The 14296-nt window shown below is 50.1% G+C and overlaps 6 protein-coding genes across 12 annotated transcripts; 3 read left to right on the forward strand and 3 right to left on the reverse strand.

Moving 5' to 3' along the window:
- LOC6739182 (pre-mRNA-processing factor 40 homolog A) lies at positions 1 to 3245 on the forward strand. The gene is made up of 6 exons (XM_016169024.3): positions 1 to 600; positions 660 to 892; positions 949 to 1997; positions 2061 to 2426; positions 2493 to 2573; positions 2635 to 3245. Exons 1-6 carry the CDS (start codon positions 194 to 196, stop codon positions 2917 to 2919), a joined length of 2421 nt encoding a protein of 806 aa, XP_016023230.1. The 5' UTR covers positions 1 to 193; the 3' UTR covers positions 2920 to 3245.
- A 106-nt stretch (positions 3246 to 3351) lies between these two features.
- Positions 3352 to 6024, reverse strand: LOC27207921 (splicing factor 3B subunit 2). Its single transcript, XM_016183550.3, has 5 exons — positions 5884 to 6024; positions 5186 to 5826; positions 4159 to 5128; positions 3859 to 4103; positions 3352 to 3795 (listed from the first exon to the last, which is right to left on the reverse strand). The coding sequence occupies exons 1-5, from the start codon at positions 5905 to 5907 to the stop codon at positions 3426 to 3428; spliced, it is 2250 nt and encodes a 749-aa protein (XP_016023231.1). The 5' UTR covers positions 5908 to 6024; the 3' UTR covers positions 3352 to 3425.
- LOC6730804 (histidine protein methyltransferase 1 homolog) lies at positions 5987 to 7440 on the forward strand. Its single transcript, XM_016179463.3, has 3 exons — positions 5987 to 6120; positions 6180 to 6754; positions 6807 to 7440. Exons 2-3 carry the CDS (start codon positions 6242 to 6244, stop codon positions 7215 to 7217), a joined length of 924 nt encoding a protein of 307 aa, XP_016023232.1. The 5' UTR covers positions 5987 to 6120; positions 6180 to 6241; the 3' UTR covers positions 7218 to 7440.
- On the forward strand, positions 7328 to 9128 carry LOC6730805 (palmitoyltransferase ZDHHC23). Of its 7 annotated transcripts, none has more exons than XM_016179466.3 (4): positions 7328 to 7406; positions 7493 to 7774; positions 7827 to 8720; positions 8781 to 9128. In XM_016179466.3, the coding sequence occupies exons 2-4, from the start codon at positions 7587 to 7589 to the stop codon at positions 8959 to 8961; spliced, it is 1263 nt and encodes a 420-aa protein (XP_016023235.1). In that variant the 5' UTR covers positions 7328 to 7406; positions 7493 to 7586; the 3' UTR covers positions 8962 to 9128. The 7 variants fall into 7 exon arrangements, with proteins under 7 accessions (XP_016023235.1, XP_016023233.1, XP_016023234.1 ...); XM_016179464.3 differs by having other exon boundaries at positions 7328 to 7398; XM_016179465.3 differs by having other exon boundaries at positions 7328 to 7398; positions 7603 to 7774.
- A 34-nt stretch (positions 9129 to 9162) lies between these two features.
- LOC6730806 (trichohyalin) lies at positions 9163 to 12280 on the reverse strand. Its single transcript, XM_016179109.3, has 6 exons — positions 11916 to 12280; positions 10461 to 11806; positions 10011 to 10401; positions 9721 to 9957; positions 9377 to 9660; positions 9163 to 9313 (listed from the first exon to the last, which is right to left on the reverse strand). Exons 1-6 carry the CDS (start codon positions 12135 to 12137, stop codon positions 9163 to 9165), a joined length of 2631 nt encoding a protein of 876 aa, XP_016023236.1. The 5' UTR covers positions 12138 to 12280.
- A 106-nt stretch (positions 12281 to 12386) lies between these two features.
- On the reverse strand, positions 12387 to 14175 carry LOC27206524 (serine--tRNA ligase, cytoplasmic). Its single transcript, XM_016179108.3, has one exon. It carries the CDS (start codon positions 14042 to 14044, stop codon positions 12539 to 12541), a length of 1506 nt encoding a protein of 501 aa, XP_016023238.1. The 5' UTR covers positions 14045 to 14175; the 3' UTR covers positions 12387 to 12538.
- Positions 14176 to 14296: the final 121 nt, after the last annotated feature.

Consider the following 14296-nt stretch of genomic DNA (forward strand, 5'->3'; position numbering starts at 1 on the left):
TGTGCGGACTCGATAAGTCGATGGGGTGGGCAGTTCCACAGCAAAATCGACATCTCTGGCGTGGAAAGCGGCATTCGCTTTGAGAATTTTACGGATTTTTTCATTTACCGAACGAAAAGTGAATTGGCCGGCGCAGCACGCAACGACCGGTAGACGCTTAGTGCACCCATTACCCATATAGCAAAATAGTGAAATGAATGTTCCTCCTAGCGTGGGCAATGGAGGAGCGCCACCGGGAAGGGGCATGGGCTACACGCCGCCCGGTGCAATCGTGCCGCAGTTTCCACCACCCGGATTCGGGGCCCCACCCCCGCCGGAGCTGGCCGCCGCCTTCGGGGTGATGGCCACCAGCACCGAGTGGACGGAGCACAAGGCGCCGGACGGACGCCCATATTACTACAATCAGAACACGAAGCAAAGCTCGTGGGAGAAGCCTGAGGCTCTGATGACGCCCGCCGAGCTGCTGCACAACCAGTGTCCCTGGAAGGAGTATCGCTCTGATACGGGCAAAGTGTACTACCACAACGTGGCCACCAAGGAGACCTGCTGGGAGCCGCCGCCGGAGTACGTGGACATGAAGGCTAAGGCGAAGGCGGAAGAGTGAGTAAATTAGTTGTGCATCGCTTGCCACTTAGTAATATGATTCTTTGTTTACCCAGAGCTGCTGCTGCTGCCAAAGCCGTGGCAGCCATGACATCATCCAGCTTAGCCGGCATGGTGCCACCCGCTGCTCTGGCTAGCATTCTTCCCGCTGCCCTGCCTATTGCCCCCCGATTACCCACTCCTGAGATTCACTCGCCGCTGACACCCAGCAGCAATGAGAACTCGTCCTCAGCGATGGATCAAGCCATGGCCGCCACGTTAGCGGCTATAGAGGTGCCACAACAAAATGGTAAATAAAATAAGCTCTAAAAATATACCGTCCAAGTCACATGTCTTTTTTTGCAGCTAAGAAGGACGACAAGTCAGATAGTGCTGTGGTGTTTAAGGATAAACGCGAGGCCATCGAGTCCTTCAAGGAGCTGCTGCGGGACCGCAATGTGCCATCAAATGCGAACTGGGACCAGTGTGTGAAAATCATATCAAAGGATCCGCGCTACGCAGCCTTCAAAAATCTGAACGAGCGCAAGCAAACATTCAATGCCTACAAGACGCAGAAGATTAAGGACGAGCGAGAGGAGTCTCGCCTAAAAGCCAAGAAGGCAAAAGAGGACTTGGAGCAGTTCCTTATGTCCAGCGATAAAATGAACTCGCAGATGAAATATTTTCGCTGTGAAGAAGTGTTTGCCGGAACGCGAACATGGACCGCGGTGCCGGAACCTGATCGGCGCGATATATACGAGGACTGTATATTTAATTTAGCGAAGCGAGAGAAGGAAGAAGCGCGGTTGCTGAAAAAACGCAACATGAAGGTTCTGGGCGAGCTGCTAGAGTCGATGACTTCAATTAATCATGCCACCACCTGGTCAGAGGCCCAGGTTATGCTATTGGACAACGCAGCATTTAAAAATGATGTGACCCTGCTGGGTATGGACAAGGAGGACGCCCTTATTGTCTTCGAAGAGCACATTCGCACCTTGGAGAAGGAGGAGGACGAGGAACGTGAGCGGGAAAAGAAGCGCATGAAGCGACAGCAGCGCAAAAACAGGGACTCCTTTCTGGCGCTACTCGACTCCCTGCATGAAGAGGGAAAGCTCACTTCCATGTCGCTGTGGGTGGAGCTGTATCCCATCATATCAGCCGATCTGCGATTCTCCGCTATGCTCGGCCAGAGCGGGTCTACACCCCTGGATCTTTTCAAGTTCTATGTGGAAAACCTGAAAGCCCGCTTCCATGATGAAAAGAAAATAATAAGGGAGATCCTCAAGGAAAAAGTATTTGTTGTCCAGGCGAAGACATCCTTCGAGGACTTTGCCACGGTCGTGTGTGAAGATAAGCGGTCAGCCAGCCTGGACGCGGGAAATGTGAAGCTCACATACAACTCCCTGCTGGAAAAGGTAACTATGAAGTGGGAATATATGTGTATATGTATATATTTGTATTTTGTCTATTATCTACAGGCAGAGGCCATCGAAAAGGAGCGGATGAAAGAGGAGGTGCGAAGGTTGCGGAAACTAGAAAATGAAATTAAAAACGAATGGCTGGAGGCGAACGTCTCAGTGGCCGAACCCTATGAGAGCGCCAAGAAGCTGGTGGAGCACCTTGAAGCATTTGCCCTGTATGAAAAGGAAATCGGTGTGGAGAAGATCTGGGAGGACTTTGTTAAGGAAAGCGAAGATGCGTGCAGCCATCATCATTCGCGGTCACGAAAATCTAAGAAAAACAAGAAGCACAAAAAACGAGTACGGTCCGTCTCAAGATCAGACATCGAGAACGAGCATATAGAAGTGGAGAAGTCAAAGCGAAGGCTTTCCAAGACACGATCGGTTAGTATGCTAAGCATAACATTAAATGGAACTATTAAATTAAATAATAACGTCACACACATACAGCATTCCCTGACCTCAATTGGCAGCATCGAGAGCGAAAAATTACTGAAGAAGAAAAAGAAGCGCAAGAACAAACTGCGAGGTGTACGTAGCAAGTCGGACAGTCTTTGTATAACTATACTATCTAACACGGCTTACATTTCAGTCCTCCTGCGAATCGGAGGTTCCAGGCATCCAGTCGCCGGGAACTCAAGCTCTCCTCCAGAACGACTCAAACTCGCACTCACCCGCGAAGAAAAAGAAGAAGGAGAAGCGAGCTAAGAAGGACAAGCGACACAATAGGCACAATCGATCCGGCACGCCCCTCAGTCCTGCCCAGTCCGTCGAGTCGGCTGGATCGCGAAACGAGGAGCTGGCGTTAAGTGACGGCGAGCTGGAATCAAAGCGAGCGGCTCTTCTAGCCCAACTCAGCGAGCAGCTGGACGAGTGACCAGCTGACAGGCGTTGAGCCAAAGCTGACATCGACATCGTGTGGCACTCTCCAGCTCTAGCTTAAGGAGGATCGGGAGAGGCAGCTAGCCCTGGACTCAGTTGCTGGACAAGTTCTCTTTTCAGTCCTTGCCTTCCACTGCACTCTGCTTCGTTTGGTTTAGATACTGTCCTGGTCCCAGCACAAACCACAAATTGTAATTTCTTAGTCGCAATAAGTTTCAATGTATAAATGAGAATTAAACCTAACGAGTCAAATTTTAAGTTATACGCAAATGATTTTGAGTCTGCATCAAAATAAACCAATTCTATCGTAATTACATATAACGATTTTAGTTGTTCCATGTTTCTTCTATAAGCTTTTTTGTGTTAACTTCACATTTTGAAGAACTTATTTTAAATCATCGCATTTAAATTGAATGAAGCGAACTCATTGTAGTTTTTACTATGTTTAATGACATCCTTGACAAGCGCACAAATGGAAAAGTTGTATTTCTTGTTGTCAAACTAAAACTTGAACTCCTTGTACTTCTTTGTGGTCTTGGCCGGATCCGTTTGCTGTCGCTTGCGCTTCGATTTCTGCCGCGCCACATGTTCGGCCAACATGTCTGACAGATCCTCCTTCTGCAGGTGATTCTGCTGCTCACGCATTTGTTGCTCATAACGCTGGGCCATTGCGTCATTGTCCAAGTCCAATTCGCTAGGATCGAGCGCCAGTTCCACAATGCCCTCGCGATCTGTGGTTGATCGAACTGGTGGCTGTTTGTTAGCCCCACTGCCACTGACGTCGTAGACATGGGTTGATCCCATCATGGAAGCCCCTATGCGGTCGGTGCGCTTCTCGGGCAGCACTTGATACAGAACAGGGGTTTCGTTGCTGGAAGAAGTTGGAATAATGGGCTTAATCGTGATGTTATCTTAGCAATATTAGTTCACTTACTCCTCCATCTCGGCTTCAATTTTCTTCTTGCGAAGCTCAATGTTCTCGGGGGTTTCCATGCCAGCTGGAACACTGGTGAGTCCAGAGGGTGTTACTAGTCCCTCTACTGGCGTTACCAGGCCAGTCTCATCCTGCTGATCGCCCAAATCCTCGCCATCTTCCTCTTCCTCCTCGGATGATTCTTCGGACTCCGATTCCAGTTCGCCCCATTGGTTACGTTCGATGTCAGCTTCGTCTACGCCATTCTATATAAAACAATTCAATTAAAACAGGAAGTGCCACGCGAATGTTGCCACTCACATCGAGGTCCAATAAGTTGGTTCCAAATACGTCACCGTACAGCGGTTTTCCGTTCTCATCCACTGGCGGCTTGCCCCAACCTCCTGCATGATACCCGAACGAGGTTCCTTCTGGGATCGGAGCATTCAGGCCGGGAATTTTAAGATTCGGATACGAGGGCGGCGGCCCGTAGCGCTGTTGAGCAATGAGCCATGGTGGCGGAATCTTGTGTGAGTTGGGTCCCACGGGCATTCCCAAAGCAATGCGCAACTCCTCGGAGAGATCTCCGGGCTTCTTTTCCTTAAGGCGCGTCTCAAACTCCTTGCCCTCGTAGTAGAGGTCGCCATGAATGGTCATGCGGGGCTTGGTCTGCCACTTAAAGAAGGCATCGTGAAGTTTCTGGTAGTCAATGTCAATTTTGCCCATCTTGGGGCGGACGCGTTCACGCATCTTAGCCTTGAGGGTCTTGGCGTCCTCTCGTTCCTGCAACGATTCGCGCATCTCCATGATGCCCGTCTTTTTGATGAAGGCGGGGAGATCGAACGGAGGCTTCTCGATACCCCTTTTGCCCTGCAGATATTTTCGCTTGAAGCACCAATGCCGCGGCACTTGTACTGTGTTCCTATAGGCTTTCAGTTGAACCAGTAGTTTGGGATCTCTCGCTGTGACATCGTGCATCTCCACTACGTCAGGACGAGAGACCAGTTGTTTCAGTTCTGCTACACTCAAACGGGTGAGTTTCTTAAGTTTCCGCTTGGACAGCTTCTCCTTGTCTTCCTTGCGCTCTTCGTCATCATCGCCGTCATCGTCCTCGTCCTCGAGCTGTTTGTCGGTAGCCTTTTTGTCCCTGGGATGGGACTCAGAATCGTGCGAAGATTTGTCCTTCTCCACAGGCTTTGGTTTGTTTTCCAGCTTGAAGATTTCGAACACACGATAAAACTGGCGGTACATTGGAGCCAAATCGGCTATGGTTATCTTTTCGGGCACATATCTGAAAGGGATAAAAGTTTATTAGTGTGGATCCTCGGAACGAGCTGCTATGACTTACTCAATGGTCACATTTTCATCATTGGCCTCGCCAGCCTTTTTGTCCGTATCTTTCTCATCACCGCGATCCTTCCTGCGCTTGCTGCGACTCTCTTTGCGTTTGTCCTTCTTTTCTTTTTCGGCAACCTGTTCGTCCTCGCTGCCCTGGGCTTTTGTCTCCGAGTCCTTGGCCTCCGGTTCGTTCTCCTCCGCTTGGGCCAACTGCTGCTGCCGTTCGAACTCAATCTGGTGGCGTATCTTCCTGTTCTGCTTCTTTCGCTTCTTCTTCTTTTTGTTACGCTCCGCCTTGCTCTGCTTGCCGGGCTTTTGGCTGGCACTCCCGTTCACCTGGTTATCCGCATCCTCCTCGCTGTCCTCGCCCACATCCGCTTCGTCGCCGTCGTGGGTAGCACCCCCACTGCCACCCTGCGAATCGGCGTCCACCGTAAACTCGGCTGCCCTTTGATCCTTCAAAGCCAGCACGTCCTCCAAGGCCTTGGGCAGGACCAGTTCTCCGGCCGCTTTCTCGGCATCAACAGCATCTTCAGAGGCATCGCCGTCGCCATTGGCATTCCCATTGCCGTTCTCATTTCCATTGGCCGCCGCATTTTCGTGCTGCTGCTGGTCGAAGCGAATGGACATGAGCGGCGTGGGTTGGCCGGGCTGGAAGGATTGCCATTCAATAGATGTCTTGCCGATTTGGTTCTGCAGCAAACTCACCTCGTTGTTTAACTGGTCCGCCATAAATTAAATTAATCTATAAAAACCCAAACCGAGCCGAAATTTTTTTATAAACCACAATTCTAGTGATGGGCGACAAGATATTTTTGTACCACCGAGGCATATCGATATATTTCGATGTGAAAATGCGTGACGCCAAATCGAGCTGGCAACCCAATTTGACAGGGTGATCTTAGTACGAAAAGCGTGGTTTTTGCCGACAGCTGATTTAAGGAGGTAAATATTAAAATATTTAATAGATTAGAAGTCTAACAATGCTAATTTGTCCATTTCAGTACGATATTTAACAAGCTGCATCCGCTAAAATCAAAACAGTTCAACCCCCGACCTTCTAAGCATGTTCAAATTTAATTTTGATGTGAAGGCGGAATCCTCGGAAGATCCAGAGGCCGTTAAAACTGATATTTTTAGCAAGCAGGAAAATTCGGAAGAACGTGAGTCGGGTATCACAAAGGATATAGATTGGTACCAGTCGGAGAAAGTACAACCATTGGATAACATAATTTCGGCAATGGATTTCTATGAGCTTAACGCCAAGGAAATGGAGGTGGGAAAGACGACGATAAAACATCTTGTGGCCGGGTTTCTGCTAGAGGATTTGAAGGAGCAATCCCACCTGGTAAACCTGGATCTCAGGAAGTCTGAGGAAAAGCACTCAGATTTGATTTCCGGTGTCTACGAGGGGGGTGCTAAAATATGGGAATGCACAGAGGATCTTCTACTATATCTATCCGAAAAGTACGAGGACTCATTCTGGAAGGAGAAAAGAGTCTTAGATTTGGGATGTGGCTGCGGATTGCTGGGAATATATGCAATGAAACACGGCGCACGAGTGGATTTTCAGGACTACGTAAGCAAACAATAAGTCTTGAAATAGTTTGATTTCAATTATAAATTTTCAGAACAAAGATGTGCTGGAATACATAACATATCCAAATATCCTGCTAAATGTAGACGACTCTTTATCTGAAGACGAAAAGCTGAAATTTTTGGACAACAGTACAACCTTATATTCTGGAGATTGGTCTCATTTTGCTGAACTAACAAGGGATGTAGAGAAATACGATCTAATACTTACCTCAGAGACTATATACAATATTGCAAATCAGCAAAAGCTCTTGGATACCTTTGCTGGTCGCTTGAAATCCGATGGAGTCATTTTGGTTGCTGCAAAATCTCATTATTTTGGAGTTGGTGGCGGCCTGGAACAGTTTTCAGAAATCATTAGGCTGGGTAATGTTTTCCAAAGTGAGAGTGTTTGGCAGGCAGACGAAAACTTAAAAAGAGGAATCTTGCAATTGAAATTTAAATAAAATATATTTTGGAATTAATTTTAACACAATTCTAAAACTTTGTAATAATGATAAGAGATCTAAGTTCAAAACATAACGGTAGCATAAAATCACGTTGGCAGCCCACTTTACGCGGGGCACCCTGTAAGGGAGGGACGTTCGTCAGCTGTGTTGTTGTAGTTGTCGGTATTCCGGAGAAATTGTAAGCATGTTCGTTGTACTCCAATAAAACAATTGAAATTAACTCGCCCGGATCTGATAATTGCTTTTAAAACATTTCTCCATTTGGCCAGTAGGGCGTGTACTAATCTAATCTAAACTGTTTCCGTACACGCTGCTCGGAACTCCTTAAAATACGCTCAATCGCCGCGCCATTTGCTGTCCAAATCGATGTTCTTGATGTCAGCCGGCTCCTCCGATTTTGTGTCTGCAGCTTGGAGGTCAGAGGCCGAGGAGTCCAAGCGGGAAAAGAACGGGAGTCTCTGCTGCTGCGAGTACGTGGCTGAGGACAGTCGACAGCGATCCCACATCCTAGGATGCTGTTGTAACTGCGTGGACTTCGACTTAGTTTGCACGAGGTAGGAAACATACAAGAAAGGCCGCCTGCAATTACAATTAAATCCACCACAGACTTGTCACCTGCCGAGCCATTGATCGAAGGAACATCGACGGCATGCTCATCGCCTTCCAGGACAGACTGCGCCTGCCTTGGCGCGGAGGAGCCAAGCGAATATCGCCCGCAGCCGTTGCTCCCGCCTTCATTGTCCCCCTCATGCTGGGATTGGCCACTCTGAACTCGAATACCGCCATAGTGCTGATGCTCACGCTGGTGGGCTTCACCATCTGGGGCATGGAACTGGCTAAGCGGACCGCCACGCGGACAAACTTCTTTTTGAGCTGGCTGGTCTTCTCGGTGTTCTACATGATCATCATATTTGAGTTTCAGGTTCCTCTACTGGAGCTGGCTCCGGAGGAGAACTACGCGTTAATGTTCTTCTCCTGTACCGCTTTGTATTGCCTCTACTCCGCCAAGGCACTGTCGCCCTTGAATCTTGTTTCTGCTCAATACGGAACCACGCCCAAGGATGAGCTGCCTGGCATCGCCGAGGCATCAAGTGGCGAGGAACAGGCAGAGGCCCAGACCACACTCCAGATGGAGAGTGTGCTGAGTTTGAATGATGACGAGGTGGTGGATATGGACACTGCTGAGCGATCGGGATTGATGCACGGTCAGCCCAATATCTGCGAGATCTGCCGGAAGGTGACTCCAAGGCGGGCATACCACTGCCCCGTCTGCGGAACCTGCGTGAAGAGGCGCGATCACCACAGCTACTGGCTAAACTGCTGCATTGGGGAGCGGAACTACGTGTGGTACATTGTTGGACTGGCTCTGTCGGAGATCGCTCTGCTGCTCGGCGCAAACTTGACCCTCACTTCCATTTGCCATCCGTTTATGGTGGTGCGACCGCTTGGTTATCCAGTTCTTTTGCCCGACGACTGCAGTGAGGTGTTCGAAGGCTTCGAGTGAGTAGATACTTTGTTTCTATTTCCAATGAACGTTTCTTATCCACACTCCGTGTCTAGTCTCGGAATCTCCTTTGTGGTGGCTTGCTATGCTCTGCTCATTTCGTCCTACATAGCCTTTATACTAGCTAGACAGGCTTACTTGTGGTGGAAGGGATCCACCTTGCACGAATACAAGCGCGCCTCCAACGCCGCAGGTCGCAACCGAATCTGGAGCAACTGGCGAGCCATCTTGAAGTGACTACTCACACACCAAAAAGCAAACAGCACAAGCTTGTCGCCCAGATACTAAAGTATTTCAAATCTAAACGCTGTTCTCGGTAGTCGTACTTAGTAGTAGCGCTTTAACGTCTTAATTGCAATTTAAACTTGATTCAAAATAAATATAATTAAGTAACTTAAAACGCACAACGAACAAGCGTAATAATGATCTACCTAGTAGCTACCACAAGCTGTCCTCTCTCGGTTTGTAGTCAGGCAAGAGCTCCCAGATTTTCATGCGCCACCGCTGGCGTCGCTCCTCCGTCTCCTTCTCGATCTTCAGGATTTGCGGCAAACGTCGCCAGCAGTCCAGGACCTTCCATTTCAGGTGCCTATTAAATTGGTTCAATTGAAAATGATCATAATACAGTGAATTGTATTTTACAGGTACCCACCACTCATGGTGCGAGATGGCCTGCCGAGTCTTGCTGTCCTCAATCATCCGGCAGTGCGTGGAATACTTGTGCCACCGCGCAAACCAGTGTTCCATGGAACGCAGCGCATACCAATCGATCGCCACTAGCATCTTGCTCTTCTCATTCTGCACATACAAAATCCACGCGTACAGAGCGCGGCGCTTCAGGATGTTGTGCCAACAGATCTCCGCCTTGATGATCTTCTCGCGCTGTCTGTATGTCGAATAGCTGTGCCACGAACTGAATGCGTTCTTTGTGATCAGCTGCCATTGGAATATGGGAGGGTGTCAGTGAGGAAAAGCTACACCCATATGAAAGCTTACCCGACAACGGAATTCCTCGCTCTTAACCAGATTCTCGCGTTTTCGTTCCAGCAGTCTTTTGAAGCCTTCCATGCCCGTCCGTTTTAGAAGCTTGCGACTGAACTCCACGGCCTTCCGCTGGTTCTCAATAAAACGTTGTCGCTCGCGCTCCTTTAGCACCTTTGCCATTTTCTCCTGGCGACGCTTCTCTTTAAGGATCTCCATTCTGAGGCGCTTGGCTTCCTCGTCCTCCTGGCGCTGTTTTTACAAGTTCAGGTAGATTAATGCTTCAAATCAATGTAGTAACAAACCTTAGCCTCCTCTAGAGCTTGCTTGGCTGCCTCCCTTTCGGCTTCTGCCTGAGCCCTCCGCTGACGAGCCTGCTCATGACGCATGCTCCGCTCTGTGGCCCGCTCCTGCATGTGCTGCAGAAACCGTGGCTGGAGCAGGGCTTTGCCCTGCAGCCGGTCCATCTCCTCGTCATCCGCATCGCGCAGGCTGCCGATCAGCTGCAAGCACTTCGCCTTGGCTTTCGCCTTGGGATCCCCGCACCGGATGACCGTTTTGAGTTCCTGCTTGAGATCCTCACGCGCCTCCTTGGCCTCGTCGCTGAGCTTAGTCAACTTAAGCTGCATAATCAGTCGCTCCTGCCGCTCCAGCTTGATGCGCTGTAAGTCAATGATGTCCTGCTGCACTTTGAGTCTGGAAGAAGGAAATCCTTTTTTAGAAACATGTGTCATCTGTGTGTAGCTGAGACCTACTTGTTCTTAAACTGCTTGGCCATCTTGACGGCCTCCTCGCGCTTCTCCAGAGATTTCTGTGTGATCTTGCTAGTCTCGGCAACCGTTTCTGTGCGCTGGCGCCTCTTTTCCTGTCGCACTTTGTCCAGAAATGCGTTGATCTTCTGCACCCGGGTGTCTCGCGCCTGACACGACTGCCCCTGTTCTCTCTCAATCTTCTCCATCGTTGTGAAGTGTATCCACTTGAGAAAGTACTTGCGCATCACTACCAACTGGGTGTTCGCCCTGGCCTGAAACAACTGCTCGATGATCTTCTGCTTCTCATGTGTGGGCTCAACATCCGACTCATCTTCACTGGAGCTGGACGGCTGTTTGGGTTCGGGTTCCTTGGGCTTGACGACTACTTTCGGCAGGTCTATGCGGCGGATGAGCAGCGGTTCTGGCTCAGGCTCAGCTTCCGAATCTCCAATTGGATGTGTTGTGGGTGTTGGAGTCTTCTTTGGGGGCAATTGAAACTGCACAAGCTTTGGCGGAATGGGTAACTCCTTTTCAAGCTCTTTATTCTCCTTCTCAGCTGCTTCCAACTGCAGTTCATATAGCGCTTCCTCGGCCAAATCGGATATTACGGAGTCTATGCCATCGCTGGTGTTTGAGCAGGTGGAGGACTCTCTTTTTAGCGATGCTGGTTCGCCTTCTGGATGCTGCGCCTGCTTGTTCTCCTGCAGCAGCTCCTCCTCGTGGCGCACGGTACGGACATGGAGCATCTGGCGCTCGGCAGCCGCCCGCATGGGACGAAAGAACTCCTCGGTGGAAGTCAGCGGACTTGGAGTGCGGCACCGCAGAAGCTTCGCCTTGCTCTCATCCGCCTGCACTTGCTTGGTGAAGTTACGGTACTCAAGGGCATTAAATGAAATCACTTGCTCCTCTACAAACGCGGGTATCTCTACCACCTGCGCTTCCTTCTCCGTCCACTCACAATCCATGTCCGCCTCTGCCTCCTTCTCTGGTTCCGCCCTCAGTTGCTGGATCAGACTCTTGGTTGCCTCCGACTTGGTCTCGGAGCACATCTGTGCCACCTGACTCAGGGCCTGGACGGGAGTGTTATAGAAGTTATCTATGTGCTGGGCTGCCTGTGCCAGACTCTTCACCAGCGGTCCATTGTTCAGTTTAAAATCCGGCTTGGTGGGCGGCACGCGGTGGGACTTGCTCCGCTGGAACTGCCTGGACAACTGCTGGCGAAACTTCTGTAGCTGATTATCAATGAAACGCTGCTCCACCTCAAGATTGTGCGCTTTGGTGGCTTCCAGGGAGTTGTTTGGGTCATGGGCTATGGTTGCCAGGGGAAGTTTGTGTGGTATCTTCTGAAACTATTTCAATTTCTTATTATTCATTGGTACTTAAGGCTATAATTTCAAGTGCTAGGATATATACATAGTCCAGAGAATAATCCCTCAGAAGTACATATATTTTATTTACCATTTTATGCCGCATGTCCATTATCAGACCAGGATTCAGCTGCTTAGAATCTTCTCCTTCAATCAGAAGCCGCTCCTGTCGCCGTCCAACGTAGTCCGTCTCGATTAGGCGACGCACTGCATCCGTCTTCAGTCCCAAAGGATTCGCTTGCAGGTGGCGCTTGCGTATGCGGTCCCATCGAGTCTCCTTGCTGGGCTTCTCACGTCGCTTAGGATGCGACATCTTTGTAAAACAATTATTTCAAAATGTCTACGTAGTTCTGGTCAATTTAAAATTGATATGTGAACTTGGAAAAATTTCGTAAACAAGTTGAACTTATTGTCCTGACAACGAAAACTGCCGGCCGGGGTGACTTTCCCTATCAACCATTAATGTTTAGACCTACATTCTAGATTAGGATCTATTGGGCAGATATTATTTTATATACCGCCATTAAAAAAACCTTCACCCCCAAATAACAAAGACGGGCGATTGCATTCAAAGCACAGCTTGATCCAGTTTAATCGTTATAGTTTCTATAAATGCCATAAATATTAGATAAGTCGATAAGTAACAAAAATTTTGTGGACTTTGCAAGCTTAGTTTTGCAGTATATTTCGTAGTAATTGATGTGAACTTTAGGCTTAACCGGCGGCCGGGTCCTTCTTGGTTTTCTCCTTTTTGCCTTTCTGCTTCTCGGCGGCAGCCAACTCCAGATCAATGGGAGCGGGCTTGACGAACGGAATCTCATCCTGGAACTTCGCCGGCATGTACTTCTTCAATGGCTCCGGCACCTTGATGCCCGTCTCTGTCTGATGGGTCTCCAGGATGGCGCAGATGACGCGAGTGGCTGCACACATCGTGGCGTTCAGCATGTGCACATAGTCGACGGCGGCGTTCATCTTCTTGGTCTGGCCGAAACGGACGAGCAGACGACGGGCCTGGTAGTCCAAGCAGTTAGAGCACGAGACAAGTTCCCTGTAAGCGCCGCTGCCGCCGAACCAGGCCTCGAGATCCAGTTTCTTGGAGGCTGCATGGTTGAGGGCACCGGAAACGATGTTAACAACGCGATATGGAATGCCCAGCGACTGGCAGAACTGCTCCGCATTCCCGATCATCTCGTCCATCATCTCCCACGACTTGTTGTCGTGTGGGGAGGTCAGTACGAACTGCTCCACCTTCTCGAACTGGTGGACGCGGAAAATGCCGCGAGTGTCGCGTCCGTGCGAGCCAACTTCCTGGCGGAAGCAGGTGGACAGACCAGCATACTTAATGGGCAGCGAAGCCTCCGGCAGCCATTCATCGCGATGATAGGCGGCGATGGGCTGCTCTGAGGTGGCGATCAGGTACTTCTCATCGATGCCCACCTCCTCGGCCTTCTCGCTGCCCTTGCCCACCACCTTGTAGAGCTCCTCGTCGAACTGTGACAGCTGGGCCACCTCCTGCATTACCTCCTTCCGCATGAAGAAGGGCGTGTACAGGGGAACGTAGTCACGGGCGTACAGCAGGTGCAGGGCGTGCTGGATGAGAGCCTGCTCCAAGAAGACTGCGGCTCCGGTAAGGAAGTAACCACGTCCGCCGGATACCACGGCTCCTTTCTCCGCATTCATGCCGTCGATCATCACGATGAGGTCCACATGCGAGTACTTGCCGCGCTTTTCACAGTCGCCAAAGGTGCGCTCCACGCGGTTCTCGTCCTCGTCGTTAGACACAGGCACGGACTCGTGCAGGTGGTTGCCCACCTCCCGCAGTGAGGTGTTCCTTGTCTGCTCGGCAAGCTCCAGCGACTTCTGGTTCTCTGTCATTGCGTCGTCGATGAGCACGCGCAGCTGCTTGATCTGGTTGACGGTCAACGGCTGCAGTGTCTCGGCCACAATTTCGGTGAGATCCTTAGTCACGTCTGCGGGCAGGTCCTCGCTCATGGCACCCACCGGCTCCTTCTTCTTCATCTTCTCGCCGATCACCTTGCTGCAGACGTTCTTCACCTTGTTCAGGTTGTCGGCACGGTGGCGGCACTGACGCCACTCCGTATCCTTGGCAATCACAGTCTCCACCAGCGCCACATCCTTGAAGCGCTTCTTTTGATTTTCGCGCACGAGGTCCGGGTTGCCGCCCTTGTCGCTGCGAAACAGATCCAGATCCAGCACCATTTTAGCTACGCTTTATTTCAGTTCCAGTGGCGGATTAGCTTCGATTCTCTCGCGTTTCGTCGGCGTTTTCACAACGTGGCTAGGCTTTTCGTCAGCTGGGCAGTGCTGGAAAGCGATGGGGGTAAGTGCATATCATGGCTGAGATTATGACGAAGTGCATTCTTGTGACTCATCAAATTTCTAAGTGCTTCTGAAAAGTTAGCCCAACAATTTTGTACCAATGTTCTTTAATATTTTCCGTTTAGCCATTTC

The sequence above is a fragment of the Drosophila simulans genome, chromosome 2L (assembly GCF_016746395.2).
Source record: "Drosophila simulans strain w501 chromosome 2L, Prin_Dsim_3.1, whole genome shotgun sequence".
Lineage (NCBI taxonomy): Eukaryota > Metazoa > Arthropoda > Insecta > Diptera > Drosophilidae > Drosophila > Drosophila simulans.